Source organism: Hydra viridissima, unplaced genomic scaffold, assembly GCF_058129835.1.
Source record: "Hydra viridissima isolate aposymbiotic clone 2 unplaced genomic scaffold, HvirCarnegie_v1 scaffold_11, whole genome shotgun sequence".
Classification (NCBI taxonomy): Eukaryota; Metazoa; Cnidaria; class Hydrozoa; order Anthoathecata; family Hydridae; genus Hydra; species Hydra viridissima.
In genome coordinates this window covers 9374521-9395295 of record NW_028324310.1, presented here as the reverse complement: position 1 = coordinate 9395295, position 20775 = coordinate 9374521, and the positions used below count along the sequence as shown (strand labels likewise).

The 20775-nt window shown below is 28.2% G+C and overlaps 2 protein-coding genes across 2 annotated transcripts; both read right to left on the bottom strand.

The window, feature by feature from the left end:
- Positions 1–1104: 1104 nt before the first annotated feature.
- LOC145191111 (U2 snRNP-associated SURP motif-containing protein-like) lies at positions 1105–19614 on the bottom strand. Its single transcript, XM_090067156.1, has 25 exons — positions 19230–19614; positions 18970–19087; positions 16829–16861; positions 16568–16674; positions 13187–13257; positions 12670–12785; positions 12474–12568; positions 11229–11394; positions 9961–10142; positions 9070–9113; positions 8649–8753; positions 8136–8202; positions 7768–7936; positions 6227–6335; positions 5451–5556; positions 5259–5315; positions 5001–5080; positions 4448–4535; positions 4027–4140; positions 3887–3949; positions 3641–3749; positions 3361–3556; positions 3019–3220; positions 1914–2057; positions 1105–1822 (listed from the first exon to the last, which is right to left on the bottom strand). Exons 1-25 carry the CDS (start codon positions 19329–19331, stop codon positions 1463–1465), a joined length of 3003 nt encoding a protein of 1000 aa, XP_089923282.1. The 5' UTR covers positions 19332–19614; the 3' UTR covers positions 1105–1462.
- A 217-nt stretch (positions 19615–19831) lies between these two features.
- LOC145190900 (transmembrane protein 177-like) lies at positions 19832–20707 on the bottom strand. The gene has a single exon (XM_080067805.2). The coding sequence runs from the start codon at positions 20705–20707 to the stop codon at positions 19832–19834; it is 876 nt and encodes a 291-aa protein (XP_079923931.2).
- Between the last annotated feature and the right edge of the window lie 68 nt (positions 20708–20775).

Here is a 20775-nt window from a genome sequence, read left to right as displayed (position 1 = left end):
GTAATAGGAGTTAGTACAAATACTACACTCAGCGACTAAACTTGAAGTTTGATTTCAAGGGGAAATTGAAGTTTTCATATTCTTTGAGTTAGAATCTACAACAAAATATTCACTGAGTTAGAATCTACATCAAAAAGGAGCGGTTGAAACTGTAATGACAAAGACCAAATATATTCCCCGGCGAAAACATTCAAGATTAATGGGGTTAATACCTTTATCTATGGCTAGTGATGAAAATGCATTCAGCAAATTAATGCTCATCGACATTTAATCCAAAAGTAAATTGTTTTTGATGACGTCTATACCAAATGAGACTCATTGTTGGCTTCTGAAAAGGATTTTCCGGACAATATCGATCTTGACGAGTTGGTGAAAAAGTGGTGAAAAACTGTAGACCCTTTAAACTGCTTGTTATTTTCTGTAGAGAACATTTTTTATTTAAATATGTGCGTGTTTTCACAATATATGTAATGCATAAAATGATAAGAAAACTTAATCGATAAATTGAGACAATTACACACACACACACACACACACACACACACACACACACACACACACACACACACACACACACACACACACACCCATATCTTGCTTAAATTGGGATTGCCTCGCATTAAAATCATAAAACCTTTTTCTGAAGATAACTGAAGAAAAGCAGTACGTTTCAATCTTGTTATCAATGTTGGGTTCTGGAATGATGGATGCCTACCAATAATTTGCAGGAAGCGTAATTTCTTTAACTTTTTTCGTTTGATCCCACAAAAAAGTGAGCCAATAGTAGTTACATTTTTTTAGCCAATAAATCACTTAAAAAGTTTTTCATTATATCTAAAAAATTTGTTAAAAAAAATTCAAACGTTTTAAAACACAATTCACCATTTAGTTATACACCCGGCCAACTGGTCGATAGTTGTCAGCAAGTTACTAACGTTGCTTAGAGAAATGCTCGTAAAACAGTAAATTGGCCACAAAAAAAAAAAAAAAAAAAACACGTTTTAAAAGCATATTTAAAATATACTTAGGTTGACCAATTATTTCAAGACAAAGCAAATAACAGACGTTCTATTCGTACATTTGATGCGTTTAAAGAAAAAGTGCTTTTTAATTCTTTTTCTATTCTTTCTTGATCTTTAGGTTAAATTTACAGAACTTAATAAAAACAAACTATTGTCACAAGCTTATCGAAGATCAAACTATTGATTTAAAAGGAACCGATACCCCGTCACCAGGCAAAGGTACATAGGAGTCAAGTGAAAAAAAACGTTAGTGGCATAAACAACTTGATTCGATTGTAAATTATTAGCAAGTCCGTTTTAAAAAGTTCTATAAATTTTTTTTATTGTCTAGGAGGCGTCAAATAAAAAGTTTCCGTTTACATTTTTTGTCCGCCGAGCTTAAGCATATTTCTTCTATGCGATCGCCACCACGCACTTTAACTTTTGTTAGATTTCACAAATTATCGTTTCTTTTTACTTTTCTTTTTCTTTGAACTTTTTGTGACAGAAGATGCGATCCTTTTCGGAGAATAATTCGATGGTGATGAAGAACGGTCAAGTTTTGAAATTGCAGAAGGAGATCGTCCACGTGATCTAGGTGAAATAGACCGATTCGTATTACGACGCTGCGGCGAAGTTGAGAAAGAATTAGATCTACGCGATCGACTTCTACTTGGGGGTGACCGAGAGCGATCACTGAATATCGGTGAACGAGGTCTGGGTGATCTGGAAAAGCTTCTCTTTCTAGAAGGAGAAAATCTAGGCGATCGCGATCGTGATGTACGTTTTCCATTCCGTGATGTATCAAGATTTTCGGATCCCTAAATACAGAAATAAAAGAAGTTAGACGAAAAGTCAAGAGGTATACATGAGCTAATTTGGTCAAACAAGAAAACGAAAAAACAATCCCACATTAGATTCTGAACTTGATGAACCAGATGAAGAACTCTTTCTTCTTTTTCTTCTTCGTGATTCAGAACTTTCAGGAGATAAAGAGCGTTGCTCGCGTTTACGATGGTTGCGTCTTTGTTCGCGTGATAAAGATTCTTCGTATTCCTGTAGCAAGTATGAATAACTTTATATATAAAACATGAAAAATACATAATGTGGAAATTATGAAATTCTTAACGCAGGAATAACTAGGCATTTTTGAATTATTTTAACGCGAAGATGCTAAACATTCCAGTTACTGTCACTCTAGTACAGGATTGGCCGAATTCAACCCTCAGAGGCAAAATTCCCACCAGTTAGTGGTCATGAGATCCCTCAAATGAAATTGATCAATAATACATTGGTCGCACTTCATTAATTTTATCTAACTTGTTTACAATTTATTGATAATATAAGTTGGATGCAGCTGAGTAAAATTCTCCTTATTTTCAAAACCATATTGGAACAAACAACCCTAATCTTAGTAATAAATTTTTTTAAAACCTGAAAAGTTTATTTTTTGTTAGTATAAAGTTTGTTTTCTAAGTTCGAGAAACTGACTTTTAATCGAGAAATAGATTTGAAATTAATTTTCTTCTATTGATATTATTCCAAATTGTACAGTTTTTGGAGGACTTTATCGCTTTTATTTTTTCATAGAACTCTTAGCAGTTCTTATTGAATTGAAAGAGGATATTCGACGGTTTTTACCTCTAAACGAGATCGGTTATCATCCCGGATGTTTTTAATAAAGAAAATTCTTTTAAAAAATTAAGAAAAAAACAAAAACCCTTATCTATCTGAAAACTTTCGAAAATCGGATAAAAAAAGGGTGAATCAGGACATAGCTTCAGAAATGATGAATGATCGTGTTCGAATTCGGCCCGCATAATGTACCGAGTACGGAAAACGCAATATGCAAAGAAATTGGAGTTATTTAAAGAATCTAATAGTAGAAATAAATGGAAAAATGAACAAATTCACTTAACTTGCGGCAAAAATTAAAACAATCATAACTTATACATATGTACAAATTAATTTACCAATCCACTAAGCTATTAATTCTGATAATAACTAGATTACATACCGTAATAAGCTGTTTTCTGAACTTAGCGGCCTCTTTTTGTATATTGAGTCCTGATCGGTTACCTCCACGTTGCTCCAGTTTGTCAACGAATCGCATAACTTTCACTTCAACATCCCTTAAAAATTTTCTGCGATCTTCATCATTATCTGGGGTAGGAGTTGTACCACGTTTGGTATTGGTATTATCGGTTTGCTCTTTCAAGCTTAAAAAAAAAAACCTTATTGACTTAAAGCTAATTAATGTATATATATATATATATATATATATATATATATATATATATATATATATATATATATATATATATATATATATATATATATATCGCGTGTGTTGCTATACCTTTTATTTTCAAAATCCTCTTCGGTATGACTTTTCCCAAGTTTTACTCCTTCAACTTTCTCCCATTTGTTTTGGTTAGCTACAGGTTTAGCTTCATCTTCATGGTCAACTCTAGCCCAACGAGAGGATGATAAAGGATCATCTTTTCCCCATTGTGATGTATTGTTTCCGTCGTTTTCCCAACGAGAAGCCGTCACTGAAAATAGTTCAGTTTTTTAATTATTGTTTTTTATTACACTGAAATTGTAAAAAATGTGAAACATAAAATAAAATGAACCACCTTCTTTTGTAAGTGGCAAACCATCTATGTCATCGACAGCTATACCATCTATATCAGGATCTACTCCTTTCGAAAGTGGCACGCCATCTATATCATCTGTGAGAGGCTCCTAAAAATACTTTTTTAAATTAAAGAACCCAACACTAAGAAAAAAATACATTGAAATTTTGTATAAAATAAAAATTTAAAAAATATCCACAAAATTATCATTAACATCAAAACCCATCAAGATCATCATCAACCTACCCCATCAAGATCGTCATCAACGACATCTTTTGTTTTCATTGGGTCATTGTTTAACTCTTCTTTCTAAAAGAAAATTGCAGTGCATTGTGGGTTGATAAAGTTTTCTTTAGGTAACAAATAAAATTTAAAAATATTGATACTTTAACTGATTCAGCTGTAGATATTCCAACAAAAACATTTTGTAAATTTATCAAAAAGCCCGGTGGGTAGATAGACCAATCTTGCCAAGCTGCTAAACATGACAGCACTTGTTTCTGAAAACAAATATTCAGAAAATTCAAACAGAAACCACAATGTCATAAGTAAACTTATAATTAAATATATAATAAACTATTTATTGCATATAATTTACTGCTACTATGTATACATATAAACTATTCAGTTTATTTTAAAACTATAATTATGAAAAATAATAAATACATTTAGAATTACATTTTGTTAATAACTTAACCAAAAAAAATAATTAGAAGTTTGATGAAAACAAATGTAGAAAAAAATGATTTAAAAATAATTTGCATTATAGTTGTTGAAAATCTTTAAATAAAAAAGCTGAATTTTTACTCTGAATTTTTCAGCTTGTGACTTTGTACTGCAAGTGGTTAGGGCTTTGTGCATATGCTCCATGGTTACAAGAAGCTCCCCTTGAAAACTAAAAATACATTAGATTTGTAAATTTTATATACAATTGTACAAAATAGAGAGTTAAACAAAGCAACTTAAAAGTCGTAACTTGAACAAAGACTTGTAAAATGTTAGTTTACTGTAATATTTTTTCATAAGTCTGTTTAAATGTTGGCTGGACATTTTGCTTAAAATAACTTCCTAACTGGTATTTAAAAATAAAATCATTATGCAGTTTGCTATTCTGGTACATTTGATGAAATTGCCAGAAAAAGAGACCCATTTGTAATAACTTATAAATATCATATACACCCTTTAGATTTTTACTGTGATTTCAACATATTTTTTGTGAAGAGATAAGATAAACAGAACTCAGAAAATACATGCAAACTGAAACCTGCAACCTATTGCAGCATAGTAACAGATGACAAGCAATAAAAATTTGCAATGTTTTAATCTTTAAAGGTAATACTTGATTAAAATTTAAACTCACGCTTTTCTGAAGCTTGATGCATTCCTTACTTTGGCACTGGAATTATGCAGAATATCGCTCACTACAAATAACCTTGCAACCTGAAAATTAAATCAATCTTTTCAAATCATCTACAGAAAATCTGATGAGTTAAAAGTTATACATACATACATACATACATACATACATACATACATACATACATACATACATACATACATACATACATACATACATACATACATACATACATACACATATTATATATAATATAGTTACCTTTGTTGATAAAGGAGTTTCCAGAATCGATAAAGATTCACATATGCATTCAACAATCTAAAGGTTGCAACAATTTAGAAAAATAATAAAACACAAATAGATAGAAAATAAGCAACAAGAGAACATCTAAAGAATATCCAAATAACAATAATAAAAAATTTCAAACAGAAAAAAACTCCAGGAAAAATTTACTTCTTCCGAGTATTCTGCATGATCAATTGCCCATAACATCAACTCTCCTATTTTTGTTCTATTTGTTGACACTGTCCGTAGCAGATCTTCAAGGTTATCTCGTTGTCTGACAAAGAGAAATGCAAATTTAATTAAAATATTTGGTAGCAAATTTAATGAAAGCTTAGTTTAACTGACTTATAAATGATTCAGGGTTCTCACTCCACTTTTATGAAAATTGCAAAAACCTTTGCATGCTATTTACAAACCATTCACTTTCTTCTGTTATTTTAAAAATCTAAACAAATTTACATAAAACTTCTAGGAGTTATTGACTTTATCTTACAAATCAGTAGCTGACAGATAAAAAGGTAACATAGGTTACAACTCAGCTATAAAAACACTGCTGAAATTTTTTTAATAAAAAAAAAAAAATTATATATTTCATTCAGCAATTTATTTATATGTTCAAGTAAAAAGTACAAAAAGTCAAAAAATAAATCATTTTTTAATTTATGAAATAACAATTTAAAAAAAGACAAAACATAATTTGAAGGTAAAACTTACATAATATTATACAAAATACTATACATTATATTAAATTGTTTTAAATATAGTATATACTTTATTTTATATTAAATATTTTAATTTAACATAGTATAATAAATTTACTTGAACATTTGAATTACAAACTGATTCTAATAACAATTTACATGATAATAAATGTATGCAACAGTGGGAACACTGAATATTTAAAAGAATATTTAAATGAAATATTTAAATTGTTTAATTTTTACCTATCAGACAACACCTTCTTTTCAACAGGTTTTTCCTCTGCTTCAGATTTGCTTAATAAATGTTCCAACAACATGTTTTTTTTCATAGCTAATGTAGGAGAGGAATCACCTAAAACATAATTTAAAACAATTTAAAAACCATAACCAAGAACTATTACTAATACACCCAAAGCAAGCCAATGTATAGCAGGGTGAAAATGTAAAAATGGAATTATTGAAGAACTTTTTTTTACAGTTTATACAATTGGATGTCACAGGCAAAGGAGTTTCCATTATAATTATCTAAGCATCTGAATATGAAACTTCATTTAACTTCAGGGTAGAAAATTGTGGATAAATGTTTTATTAAAAACTACAAAGAAGTCTGTAGGGAGTTACAGGTAGCAGCCATACTCTCTTTTAAAAAATGTTGAGACTTTTGGCCCCATGGCTCAGAGCTCCATCCTATTGGAACATATAATTCCATACCAACATGTGATACCATAGCTTCTTGAGCCATGGTATCACATGTTTTTTTTTCAAAAGTTTAATATAAACTAAGAGTCTTTAAAGACCTTCTCCCAGTTTTTTTAACTAAATTTAAAAACTTTGGCAGTCTTTCTAACAGACATGGTAAGATTCATCTTAACATACTTCTTAAGCCTTTCTGTGAACTTCTTATCAACATTTTTGTTCACAAGAGTCCTTACAAAACTCTTCTTTTAGATGATACAGATCACTTCTCTTATTGTTAAACCAAAATTTAGATCAAATTTAACACTTTAGCATCTTTTTGCTTCTATTTTAAAATTTTTTAAATCAAAACTCTTTTGTTCAGTTTGTTGTCAAAATATTTCTGTAAGGCCTTAACAAAAAACACACACAAAATTCTGATCATTTAAAGTCATGAAACTTTTCTCAAAATTAAACTGCAAATTGCAGACCCTGTAGTGGATTACTCCAGATAATTTCAAATATTTTATTTTGAAATACTAAAAAAAATCAGTAAGCTTTTTTTGAACAAAACAAGAATTATAAACAATACAGAGATGAATTGACTGCTGCCTCAGAGGATTTTGGAGACTTATCATGTTTTTCATTTTATTTTAAGGGTGCAATCTATTTTAGATAAATTGGCTGAAAAACCAAGAAAATTAGATTGCTAAACTAGCAATCTAATTTTTTTGGTTTTTTTTTTTTTTTGCTAAAAACCAAGAAAACTAGATTGCTTAATTTTGGTTTATCTGATTTTAAAAAGTCTTCTATTTATAAATCATGTTTGCTAATTAACTTAAAAAAGCCTTCTACATTTAAAACATGTTTTAATAATAAATAAAACTAAAATTAGTTTGTGTTTTACACAACAGTATAAAGAAATGCTGAAACATGAAGTTGATTAGAAGTAATGCATCACAATTATATATTTGATTTCACAATCTAAATTTGAGAACAATTGAAAATAAAAATATCTTAGAAACTTATCAAACTTTTTTCCATAAAAGAGAAAAAAAATTTAAAAGCATTTTGCATGTTATGAAGCTTAAAAACAATTATTTTGTCACCTTTCCCAATATTATGAACATTTGCAGCTGAAGCTGATGCAAGTGAAGCAGATGCAGTTAGACCAGATATATTTGTGGGAGCAAATGGATTCATAAGAGGTGGCTGCCATAATGATCCTCCTTTAAACATCCTAAAACACTTTTGCTGCCATAGATGAGTAGTATCTCCCTTTTTAAAATAACAAATAAGCCTTTAAAGTTTATAATAAGATAATGTAAAAAATTTATTAAAAGATGAAAGATATTAGAGAATGAAATACTCCGTTGCGTCTTTTTGTTTGAAACTAAGATCATAGATATCATAAAAAGATTGAACTTTTCTGAATAGAAGTTTTTTAATGTAAAAAATCAACAAAAAAACATTTTACCTGGAGCAGAGAAAACACTCTCCATCGATAATATATATGCTCATTACTCTTGTTATCAAACAAAAATCTAAAATAAATACATTATTTGATCTACTAGATGAATTAAGTATTGTACTTTGGATGGTGACTTTAAATGTTTGTTAAGTGTGATCAAGTTGCAAAAAAACTCTAAGTTCTAATGAGATAAAGTAGAAGAACAACTTGATCTGTTTTTTTATAAAGATAAAATTGATGATGAAAGACTTGTATTTATCTACCAATAATTATAAATTTCTTATATTTTAAATGGTTTTATATTTATAAGTACCATATCAAGGTTTTTTTTGAACATTTTTTGAATATCTAATAGCTTAGCATAAAGATCAAGGAAAGCTAACAAAGAAATATGACAAAGAAATGATAGAAGAACAAAATATTTCAGAACAGTTTTAATAAGTACAAACATCATGCACTACTAACACATTTATTTATAAATTATCATACAAAGACATTAAAAAGAAGTTAAAATCTCACCGAAACATAGGGTTTGATATTTCTCGATTCATAATCATAGCTTCAAACATAGGCCCTTCACGTACCACAAATTCAACAACACGATTTATTAGAGACACTACCAGTCTTAAAAAAAAATCTTGAATAATAGAACTTATGCCAAAAAAAAAATTCAACAAACTTTTTGAAATAACAGGAGGTTGGTAAACAAATTTTAAACTATTTCTTATTTGATTATTCATTTAATTTTTTAAAAAGTCGTCATGTTGCAAATGATGCATAAGATCCTGCTCATTTGTATCCTAAAGATGCAGCAAAAAATTTTAAATATTCTGAAAAAACAAAAACGCGAGTAAATTATTACTCTTTAAAAATGCTATACTATACAGACTTTCTTTGCTGATAGCCAGCACCTGGTGAATGTCGGAAGAAAAAAAGGTACCTTTCTGTAGGAATTACAACTTTGACGACAGTATTTTCTAAATTCTAAGAAAATCACATACTCATAAGTACCAGACTTTTATCAAAAGAATATAAACATAATAGATTTTTACAAAAGTTTTATTTTTCTTTTACCATAATATATTTGTTTTATTGCTTATTAAACCTTTTTTTAATATAAAACTGTTCAGTTAATGTTAAACAATTTTGAATAGGTGCTATGGAAACTTGTTACTATAAGTATCGTTAATAGCTTATTGGTAACCTGTTAAATCAGCTACTAATGCAGTTAAAAATGTCAAAAAAATAGTTATTTAGACAAAGGTAAAGCTTCATTACTTTATTTTTTTGGTCACTTAAATATTATTATGTCAATGTTTACAGTTACAACAATAATTTATGCTTAAAAAATTACTATCTAATTTTAACTCTGACAATCCCCTTTACAACCTTAAGACACGAACAAAAGTATAACAAGTTGAGCAAGAACATCATTCAGCAACTTGAGTGGTGTTAAAAATGAATTATATACACAATAGAAGAATAAAAAAAAAAATAGAAAAGAGGAATGAGCCATTAACGATACTTGTTGCAACTGCAGTCCTAAAACTATTTTACACCAAAAATGTTTTGCAACAATAAAAATTTCTTTTCAAAGCTATTTACATCAATTACATTATTTATAATAAAGCTAAATAAATTATTCAGTTTCTTTTCTCACCTGCTATAAAAACCCATTTTTTAATAAACTGAATAACTTTTGTTGCTATAATTTTTACCCCAAAAGGTGTGACAAACCTTTCTCAAAACTTACACAGCATCCACAACCACCTGAAAAAATTCCTAAAAAAAACTTTAGTTTTTAAAAGGTATTTACAGAACAGTATCCTACCCCATCAAATTCAACACCTTTCTTTCTTAGTGAATATGACAATTGACAGTTGAAAGGAAGGCCAGACTGTTTTGGTGGACGAACTGCTTGTGAATGAGAAGGATGAATATAGATTGGCATGGGTGGAATTGGCACGGCTTTTCCCCAACCTATTTTCATTTCAAAATCCATGACATCTTTTCCTAAAATAAGAAAAATTATTTTAAGTAAGAAAATAAAAAATGGATTATAAACTTTGTTAAAGCAAGAGGTTTTAGAGCTAAAAAAAACTTAAGTTGAGTTGTGTACAGCTATTAATTTAAGTCATTTAGTGATTTTAGGAAAACATAAAATTCAACTTATCTCATAGAGGAGACTGGGGCTAGTTGGCTAGTTTTAGTTTTTGAACTCTGTGCATTTCTGGGTGAAGATATCAAATTGCAGTTCAAATGAATAAGAATTTGGCAAGCATGTTCAAGTGTCAAAGGTTATTCTAAAAAATAATTGGTGGCCCAAAAAGGGCTTCCAAAAAAGAAAAAAGTATGTGCCAACTTACCCCGGTCTAGAGAAAGTTGCCTATACACTCAGGGTAAGTTGGCACACCATATAAAGAGACAAGTTTAGCAACATTAAGCATCTATTTCAAGTGTCTTTTTTATGAAAACTTTTGATGATTTTTATCCAACAATATTTTTTGACTTTAATTTTTATTGCTCTTAAATTGATTGAATAGACTTTCCTTCTGTAAAAATAGCATCAACAGCATTTTTTTGTAATATTTTTAGAATTTACAGGCCTGTCTACTTTTCTTTTATAATTTTGCATGTCTGTAGATCTGAAGTGTTATATAACTTTAGTAAATGTACGGCCAATCCGAAAAGTTTAAAATGGCTTACAAATCCCCAAAAACTTGAAATATCGAGAAACACAAAATGTGACTGGTTAGAGTAAATCATACAACACATCTATTTGAGCTTACTTGTAGCTAATGCTATTGCTTTTTAAAATTGAAAAAGTGATATAGTTACAAAAGTTACAAAATCAGTAAAAAAACACAAAAATCGCTTCTATACACATGCACAAAAAAACTTCTATACGCATGCACTTGTAATCCTGATACTACACTGAAAGATGAATTAGTTAAATAGGAAGGTTCCATGTGAATTTAGGAAATTTCTGGTGGAAAATTCCAAAGTTAAATCCAATGTCTCAACTTACCCCTGTAGTTAACTAGCCCCAGTCTCCCCTATACTTCACTTAATATTTTGAAGTTTGTATCATGAATTTACCTTCAATGTCAGATAAGCATTTTTCACCATCTTTTCTTGCCATAAATGCAACAAAACCACAATTTCTGTTTCGTGATTTTTCATCTTCAGTTCTGGGCCACATTATTTTTACACTTGCTAATGGACCATACTTACCAAAAACCTTACATAATTGTTCTTCATTCATCTAAAAATTATTTTAAAAATTTAGGTGCAAAAGTTGTTTAAGAAACTTTAATAATTTTGTAATATGATTTTGAGGAGTTTACTTTTGTTATTCCATCTTATTTTAGTGCTACTGTATTTTACACCCAACCCCTTTTTATTTTTTGCAGATTATGAAAGATTGTTTAAAATGTAAGATAATGGTTTGCAATATATGGTAGCAATTATTTTTTTATAAATATTTTCCAAATTTATGTAAATAATGGAAATTTTTAAAAGATATACATACATACATACATACATACATACATACATACATAAATGTAAATATATATACATATACATATACATATACATATACATATATATATATATATATACATATACATATATATATATATATATATATATATATATATATATATATATATATATATATATATATATATATATATATATATATATATATATATATATATATATATATAGAAATATAAGATAGGCTGAGAAAAAATATTTACTTATATTTTCTCATTCAAAAGTCAGAGAAGCCTTAGTTTTTTTAATTGCAATGTTTTTAATTGTAGTATAATTTTTTGGGACAAATTTAGTCCCAAATTGTTATACTGCAATTTACCTCTAATTAATATTAAATGCATTTTTTTCTTAAGAATTTTCATATTTTTTTGAAAGTTTAACCTATAGCACCATTTATTTCCTTTTTGTTTCTATAAAATATGTCAATTTGCATAATAATATTGGTTGCAAATTGACAAAAGAAAACAAGAAAAAAAAAGCCAAATATTACCATTTTTATTTTTTACCCTCTAATACCATTTGGTTTCATTTTAAGTAACAATCTTTCATAATCTGTAATAAGTAAAAGTGAAGTAGCACCATGATGTCTTGGTTTATTTAGAATAACAATTTTCCCAATATAATTAAGAATAATAATAATTATAATAATTAAGAATAAGAAATAATAATTAAGATGGTAAAGTGTAGTAGTAAAACACAAATAAACACTGATGTAACAAAACCTTTTTTGTTTTTTAAGTAAATATAAAATGTTTATCTAAAACAGGAATAATGATGTCACACCTTTGGATTGAGGTTACTAACAAATAAATTAGTTGTTGTAGGGTCTCCAGTATCTCTAGAACCACCCTCATATTGATAACTCATTTCATCTACATCTTTAAAAAATAATTTTACAAAATTTCATTTTAATGTCAGAACATGAATATCAAGTTATAAAGTAAAATTGGCATGTAATAAGTCTGTCAATCTTATATACCTTCAGTAGTTTTTGGCTTAAAAAATGTAGGTGGCAAAGCATTTAGCATTTCTTCGGATATTCCTGATAAGTCACCCTTTTTTAGTTTTCTCCTAATATCTCTTTCTTTCTGTGACCTGTAAAAAATATCAGAAAAGCTTAAAGAATGGAAAAAAACTGTCTTTCCAGCCCAGACCTGAATCCCCTGGACTACAGTGTGTGGAGATAGTCGAGAACAAGGCTTGCAAAAAAGTCCACTTAAGTGTCAAGTCACTAAAGTTATCTCTTACTTGTTCCTTTAACTCAGTGGCTTGAGGCAGTGATCAAAAAAAAGAAGACCTAATTAAATGTTAAGGTAGGAAAAGCTTTTATCTTCAACTTTTCTTTTATTAATATTCTGTGAATATAATTTTTTAGTGCTTTAAAAATTCATTTTGAAAAATGTTCTAAAAACTTTGTAAACTACTGTCGCACCCTGTATATATAAATTTGTAAGATAAACAATAACTTAAATTGAATATAACATTTAAAAAATCACCTCTCTAATTCTTCTTTAAATAATTCCAAATTACTTTTCCTTTTTTCACCGACTTTCTTCTTGCTTAAATCCTAAAAATTTTTTTTTTAGCAACTTAAAAGTAAGCAAAAAATTAAATACACAAATAAAATCATTAAATCCAAATAAATCATTATAATTCAATATAAGTTCTGGATATAAGGGTTTTTTTATAAATTATAGAGAATAATAAAGTCAGTGATGTTTAGAAATTTAACTATCTTCAACCAATAAAAATGGTTGCATTAAGTTGAATGAGAAAGAATGAGAAACATTTACTTGAAAGAAAAACTGTTCTTAGATCAAAATCACATAAAACAAAACGCATAGTTAATAGTCAAATATTCAAACATAACTTTATTACAAACTTTTATGAATAAATAAATAGAAAGGCAATAAAAAAAAAGACTAAAAATGTCAAAGATTGCTACCCTGCTTTTATCAAAGTAAATTTCATCACTCAAAATTAGTTGCCTTCGCTTTTCTATAGAACAGAAGCCATTCAAAGCCTAACACCATCTTAATCTTTTGACCCTCTCTGGAAGTCAGCGCTAGTTTTTGAATGGTTGCATATATCCAATACTTTTAGAGTATTTCTGATGAAATTTACAGAGATTGATGATTTTCTTGCTGTTTCTCTACCTTTTTTAATTAGCAGTTTGCATTGTTGCTAAATGTTTCCTCATAATATGTATGAAAAAATTAACAAATTTTGTTTGCTCAAATGATTTTTATTTTCTATGCCATAAGAATTTGGAAAAAGATGTAAAGCCTTTTTATTTTTTAATTAAGACTTTTTTCTTAGTAATTAATCACTTACATGCCTATTTAGTTAAAAGGATAATGTGATGGAAAGTTTACCATTGCTGATTTAAACCCTTTTAATAAAAACCAATTTATACACTACCAGCAATTAATTTGAAACCAGCGGTTAAAAACGGTATTTACATTTCAAAAATAAATATATCTGATTATCATATTTGCACTTCTTTATTTTTGGATCAAAAATAAATAGAGCACAATAAATAAAAATAGAATAGGATATGGGCATTTTTGCACCCAAAAATTTGCTTATGTACAAAAGTATACAAAAGTGTATGTGCTGAGTTCTTCCAGCATAAAAGACAATACAAGCATTATTTTTAACTGTTACTTAATTTTGATTAATGACTTGTAATTGATTTTAAAAATATAATTTTTCTCATTGGTAGCTTCTTGCAGATACTTTATGTAGATCCAATATAGTATATAATGAGTTGCAAATGAATATACAAATATTGCATTACATAAACTGTTTATTTTTTTTTTTAGTTTCTATTTTGTCGTACTAAAATGGCTCCAGTTCGAGAATTAAGCTTTGAACAGAGAGTTCGCATTGTTTTACTTGATGAAGAAGGTGTTTCAGAAAGAAAAATTGCTGAAAGAATGAAAATATCAAAGACTGGAGTTCACAATACAATCAGGCGTTTAAAGGAAACTGGTCAATATTGTGACTTACCACGACCTGGACAACCTAGAAAGATAGATGAACATGGTGATCATGGTATTACGAGATTATCTATGTCAAACAGAAAATTAACAGCTCCACAAATAATGAGAGAATACAATGAAACTGCTGAAAAACTTGTATGTGTTCGGACAATAAGAAACCGTTTGATGAAAGCTGGACTTAGAGGGCGTGAAGCTGCCAAAAAACTGTTGCTAAGGAAAGCAAACAAGGTGAAATGACTACAATGGGCTCACAAACATGCCAACTGGATAATAAGTCAAAGGAAAACAGTAGTATGGAGCGATGAGTCCAAGTTTGAATTATTTGGCAACAAGAGAAGAATATTTGTACGCCAGCACCAGAATGAACGTTACATTACGCAGTGCATTGTGCCTACTGTTAAGCATGGAGGAGGTTCAATAATGGTATGGGGTTGTTTTGCAGGTCACAAAATAGGAGATTTGATCAGCTTGGAAAGCTGTAACCATGGAAACTTTAAACAAATTAATCTTTCGTATGCCAAGAATATGTGAAGCAGTAATGAAGAAACGTGGTGGTTATTTTGATGAACACAAAGTTTGAAACTTGTGCAAAATAATAAAGAACTTATAATTTAACTTTTTAATGTTTGTTAAGTTTTCTATTTGTTTAGAAATATTTGTGAAGAAAACTAAATAAAGTATATTTCATGAACTAATTTGTAGTTTCTTTATTCACTGAGATTGAAAAAAACATAAGCGAAAATATAACTGATAGATTTAATTGATTTTTAATAGAATTACTGTTTTCTCATCACTGGTCTCAAATTAATTGCCAGTAGTGTATATCTAATACTTAAAGAACGCTCATAAAAAAAAGCATTTTATGTTAATAATATAAAAAAGTCCATTCAATACATCTGAAAAAAACAAGAATGGTAAAACCTCTAACAACAATTAATAACACCATGCACTGACAAACTAAAATTGTACTCATAAAGCAAGGTTCATCTGCTAATAACAGAAACTCATTTTCAGTGATCTTCTACTACTTTGATTACTCTAGATTTCAGTTTTGCTCATGATTTTAGAAGAGTTATTATCTGAAATTAATGCTGAAATAATTCAGCAGTGTTTTTGACAGCTTTTGTTGAGCCTATAGTGTGTTCTGGATATTCAATGGTGAATCATTCAGTATTCTGGATTGTTTTTCAAGAAGAACATCAGGTCAATGTGTAATCTGCATACACTCCATGATACAGCACAAGTGGAATGATCATTAATAATGAATAAAGAGCAAACTTCTACATCAGTATTTAAAGATAAATCAAATTTTTATGAAGCTTAGTAAAATAGAACATTTTATGCATTTAAATTAGCCAAAAACTTGGTGACAAATTTATATGCATATGTAAACATGGTTAGTACTTTTGAAAAATAGATTGAATGAAATTAAATAAAAATATTGTGTATTGTTGTAACAATATTGTGTATTATGTAAGGCTTGAAATAAAATTATGTAAGTTCTCTGCCTAAAAATATAAATCATTGTAATTTCAAAAGACTGATATATAAAAGTTTGTACTTAATTTGTTATCAACAGAAAAACCAATTACTGATACAACATACCGCAAGTGCTGATCAAATTTTTTCAATATAATACAGTTTATCACTTTTTTAAAGTCCTCTACATTAAAATGCGGATTTTTGATCAAAATAGATTCTTAAAATTTTTGTAAATGCATACAACAGAAAAAAAGCAATAAGTAGAGTTAAGAAACAATCCAATTGACTCAAAGAGAAAAATAATTTTCCACTGTGAAGTTGTAAACCCTAGTGTACAATAGTTATTGTTTATACTTAAACTTTTTTTAGATATTGTTAATAAATATTTACAAGCTTTGATGTTTTGTACTCCTCAGTGATTTCTTTACTCTTTTTGAACTCTTCAGCCAGTTCAGCCATTTTTGATTTTGGTTTGTATAATCTACTAGTGTCATAACCTAAAAAATTTTAAAAAAAAATTAAAAAATTTTAAAAAATTTAAAAAAAGAATTAAAATTTTTTTTTTACAAGAACCTTTGGTAATACTGTTTAACAAAATGAAATAATATATATTATACTATTTGAAAAACACTTCAAAGTTACAAAACTTACTTTCTTCATTTTGCTCCAGCTTAGGTTCAATAGCTAAAATATAAGAAAATGAATAAATTAGAAAAGTCAAAAAAGTCATGTATTTTATATGATTTTCATGAAAGCAAAAAGAAAAATAGAGCTTTACTTATTTTTATAATAAAGTTGGCTTGTGTATAAAGATAAACTGTCTATCAATAATGGTTAAAATGTATTTAGCACATTTGAAGATTAAGTTTAATATCCAATCCAACTTTTTAGCTCATTTTTATTTTAACTGAGAATGAGACAAAAAAAAAAAAAAGAAGAAGCTAAAAACAATGTTGCATCATCTTGCTTTTATTATAAACCCTGAGCCATAAAATAGTTGTTTTTGGATGTTTTTTGAACTTTTTTTCGAGCTTGTAAACTTGGTTTTTGTTCAGTACAAATGATGATTTTTGCACACACAAAAGAAAGTGAAAGTAAGCATCTACAGAAAAGGTTTATAATATAAAAACTGTAAAATTGGTTTGATGTGTGATATTCTTAGATGATGCTATCCATCTTACTACTTGGATGAGTGAGTTTAGGTTCAATAGCTAAATAAGCCTACTGATTAGTAACAGTTTTTGTCTTTGGTTTCTAAGTGTTATACTTCAAGTGCTTATGATTAAAAATCATAAAAAACAGCAATGTTCACCAGCAAGTTTTGTTTTTATAGAGCTAAAACAGCTTAATCTTATCTTTTTCTTTCATACAGTCAGAAATTAAACAATGCCACCACATCTATGCAAAGAAACTCAGAGCCACTTTGAAGGATTTAGAATTGAGTAGAATTTCAAGATTTTGGCTGTACTACAAATCACTTTCTTGAATAAGCTTCCAAACAGAACAGTTAAGAAACATATTCAAAAATTGCAGTAAACATTAAAAGATATCTTAATTTTCAGTTGTTAGCACAAACTTTGAAAACAAGTATCATGGCTGATTTGCATGAAAAAGTTCTTGGCCAGTAAGATCAATAAAGCTAAGAAATAGAATTTATGCTAAAAACTGTACAAATAAGTCACATTTGTTCAGATGAAAGTAAATTTGAAATACTTTGCTCAAAATCTTGAATTTAAGTGCAATGCAAGCCAGGCACAGTGCTTAAGTAAAAAAATATAATGACAACTGTTAAACATGGAGATGATTTCATGATGGTAAATATGATGGCTGTATTACGTTTTCATCAATTGAAAAAGTTTTCAAAGCCATTTGCAAGCATAACTTACAATCAAATGGTCAAAAATTAAACATTGATTCTGCTTTTACTTTCCAGCATGACAAAGACCCTAATCATTTTGCATTAGATGCAAATAGCCATTAAAGAACATCAAAGAAGCTCCTGAATTGTCATCTCAATCTCCAGATTTCCACTTGAAAACCTGCGAGATATTTCAGATCAAAATCAAATTCAAATCATTCACATGACAAATAAACTCAGTCATCAAAAGTCATCTAAATGACCAGAGGTCTGTTATCAAAGAAAATGGAATATGCCAACTGAAGTAAACTAAAATTGGTTAATTGTGTACCACAGTAACTTGCAGGTAGTTCAAAATATTTATTATTGTTAAATATTTTTATTGGTTTGTTGAACATTTTGATTTTTTAATTATTAAACTAAGCATTAAAAACTAAGCATTAAAATAGTCATAAGTTGACAGTTGACATTTTTTTTCCTCAAACTGGCACACCAGATGCTAGTGATTAAAACAATAATGATACAATATTTGCCAACATTTTACAAGTATATATATAGTAAGTATATCATACATATATCATAAGTATATCAACATTTTACAAGTGTTTAACAGAAAGTATGTACAAAAAGAAATTTTTTTTTTTTTAATTGAGAAAAAAACAATAAGTTTTCTATAGAAGTGAAGTGCCATATGTTAAATCAGAAATTATGTTAAGATTTACAACAAGAATTTGTTTCTAAATTGCTAAACTCTCATTACTAATACCTTAATAGGTTTTTATTACAAATTACATAGCTTTGAATAAACTCTCTGAAATACTTTTTAACATTTGACTCCTGCTTAGGAAATCTCATTTTTAAAAGCAAATAGATAAGGGTCATAAATTCTAAAATAAAATACATGATGATACAACCAAAAAGTTTTTAAGTATACTTATTGACTTATTTGGGTCGATTATTCCTGCTCTTACAAAGGTCTTTCCTGCAGCAGCTGATGTTTGAAAGTCAGCAATATACTCATCTAAAACAGCAGCTGCCTCTAATTCTTCATTCTAATAAAGGATAAAAAATAATTTTATATCAACAAGTGAAATTTACACTCTTAAAAGTACACACTCAATGAATACAACCCTCTTGTTAGATATAGTATAAGAAAAAAATAAAATAAACAAAAGCCTTAATTACAGAATTTACCTTTTTTTTCTCCACCTTACTGATTTTATTTGCTTGTTTGGAATTAGACTTGCCTTTTAAAACATTGTGCCCTTTGATGAACTTCTTCATTTTATCAGCCATTCTTCATCAAAAGAGTTTGTACATTACATGACATTACAGATTTATTTGTTGATTTTTTTTATTTATCATATATTAATCTAAATAGGATTATTATCTCATGAGCAGAGGGAAAAAAAAACACAACTCCCAAAATCTGAAATAAAATATAAAAAAATATGAAAATTTATTTATGCACAGTATCAACAGCAGTTCAACATAACATAACAATCTTGTTGTTTTTTAGTATAACTATTCATCATTATTATTACTGTTATTTTTTTTAGTTAGTTAAAAAAATTTATATATTACAGAGAAAGACATATTTTGATAAAAAGTTCAGATATAGTAAAAAATTTGACAATACTTACAAATCAGAAAAATAAAAAGTTTAAATAAAATTAAAGTGTTAAAATAAACCTAATTGGTCTTTTTCGCTGTAGTAAGTAATGACAAAAAACTAAAATTTAAACAACTTTAAATCTAGGAAGAAGAAAAAAATTAAAAGAAAAAATAATTAAAAATCAACAGATATCCTTTTTTATTGCCTTCAATTCCTTGAGTCGCTGTGATAACTTTGGACTTGTATAATTTTCCAGATTATTTCCAATTTCAGAAATAAGGTTTTCTTTATGATCCATCATTCTAACAATTCTGTTCACTTTCATATGTTTACGTAAAGTTGTTATCCCCCCATCACAGTAGTCTTGCCCCAACTGTGCTGCAACTTTATCAGCTCTAAACTCTACACTATGTATTATATAACGTTCATTGTTCTTACATATTGCATATCCTGTACACCAAACAACAAGGTGTAGAAAAGCAATACCAAATAATGAGCTTTTCCCTTTATATAAAGTAGGCAAGTAGAGACTAGCTTTAAAAAAGATGCAAAATGTAACAACACTGTTTACCAAGAAAAAAATGAAATGGTGTTCTTTTATATGAGTTAACTCATGAGCAATTAAAAACTTAACTTGCTGGTCTGTTAACAGTAGGGAATCTAATAATTGATTACCAATATATGTATTAAGATCAATAACTTTACCATCAAACATAAAATTGGAAGCTTTTATCTTATTCAAATCTGTTATAACACAACCTTGAGGTAATCCAATATATGATTTTGTCGGAAAATAAAGGGAACCACCACTAATTGAATTTAAATGTTCACTATTTATCAAATGGATTTTTCTGTAGTCTACATCCATGTCTTTACATACTTCTAGCAATATATTTTTATAGATATCATCAAGACTTTCATTATTTTGTGACAGCCTTCCAGTTCCTTTTAGCCACAAGTATGGATAAAGATGAGGAATTGTTCTTACTGCCACAACAGTTGTTAAACCCAAGCCAGCTAAAAGTTTTACAATGCGTAAATATCTCTGTTCATACATGGTATCTGCTGGCAAACCAAATTTAAAAACTTATCAATTATCTAAAAGAAAGTTAAAGAATAAAACTT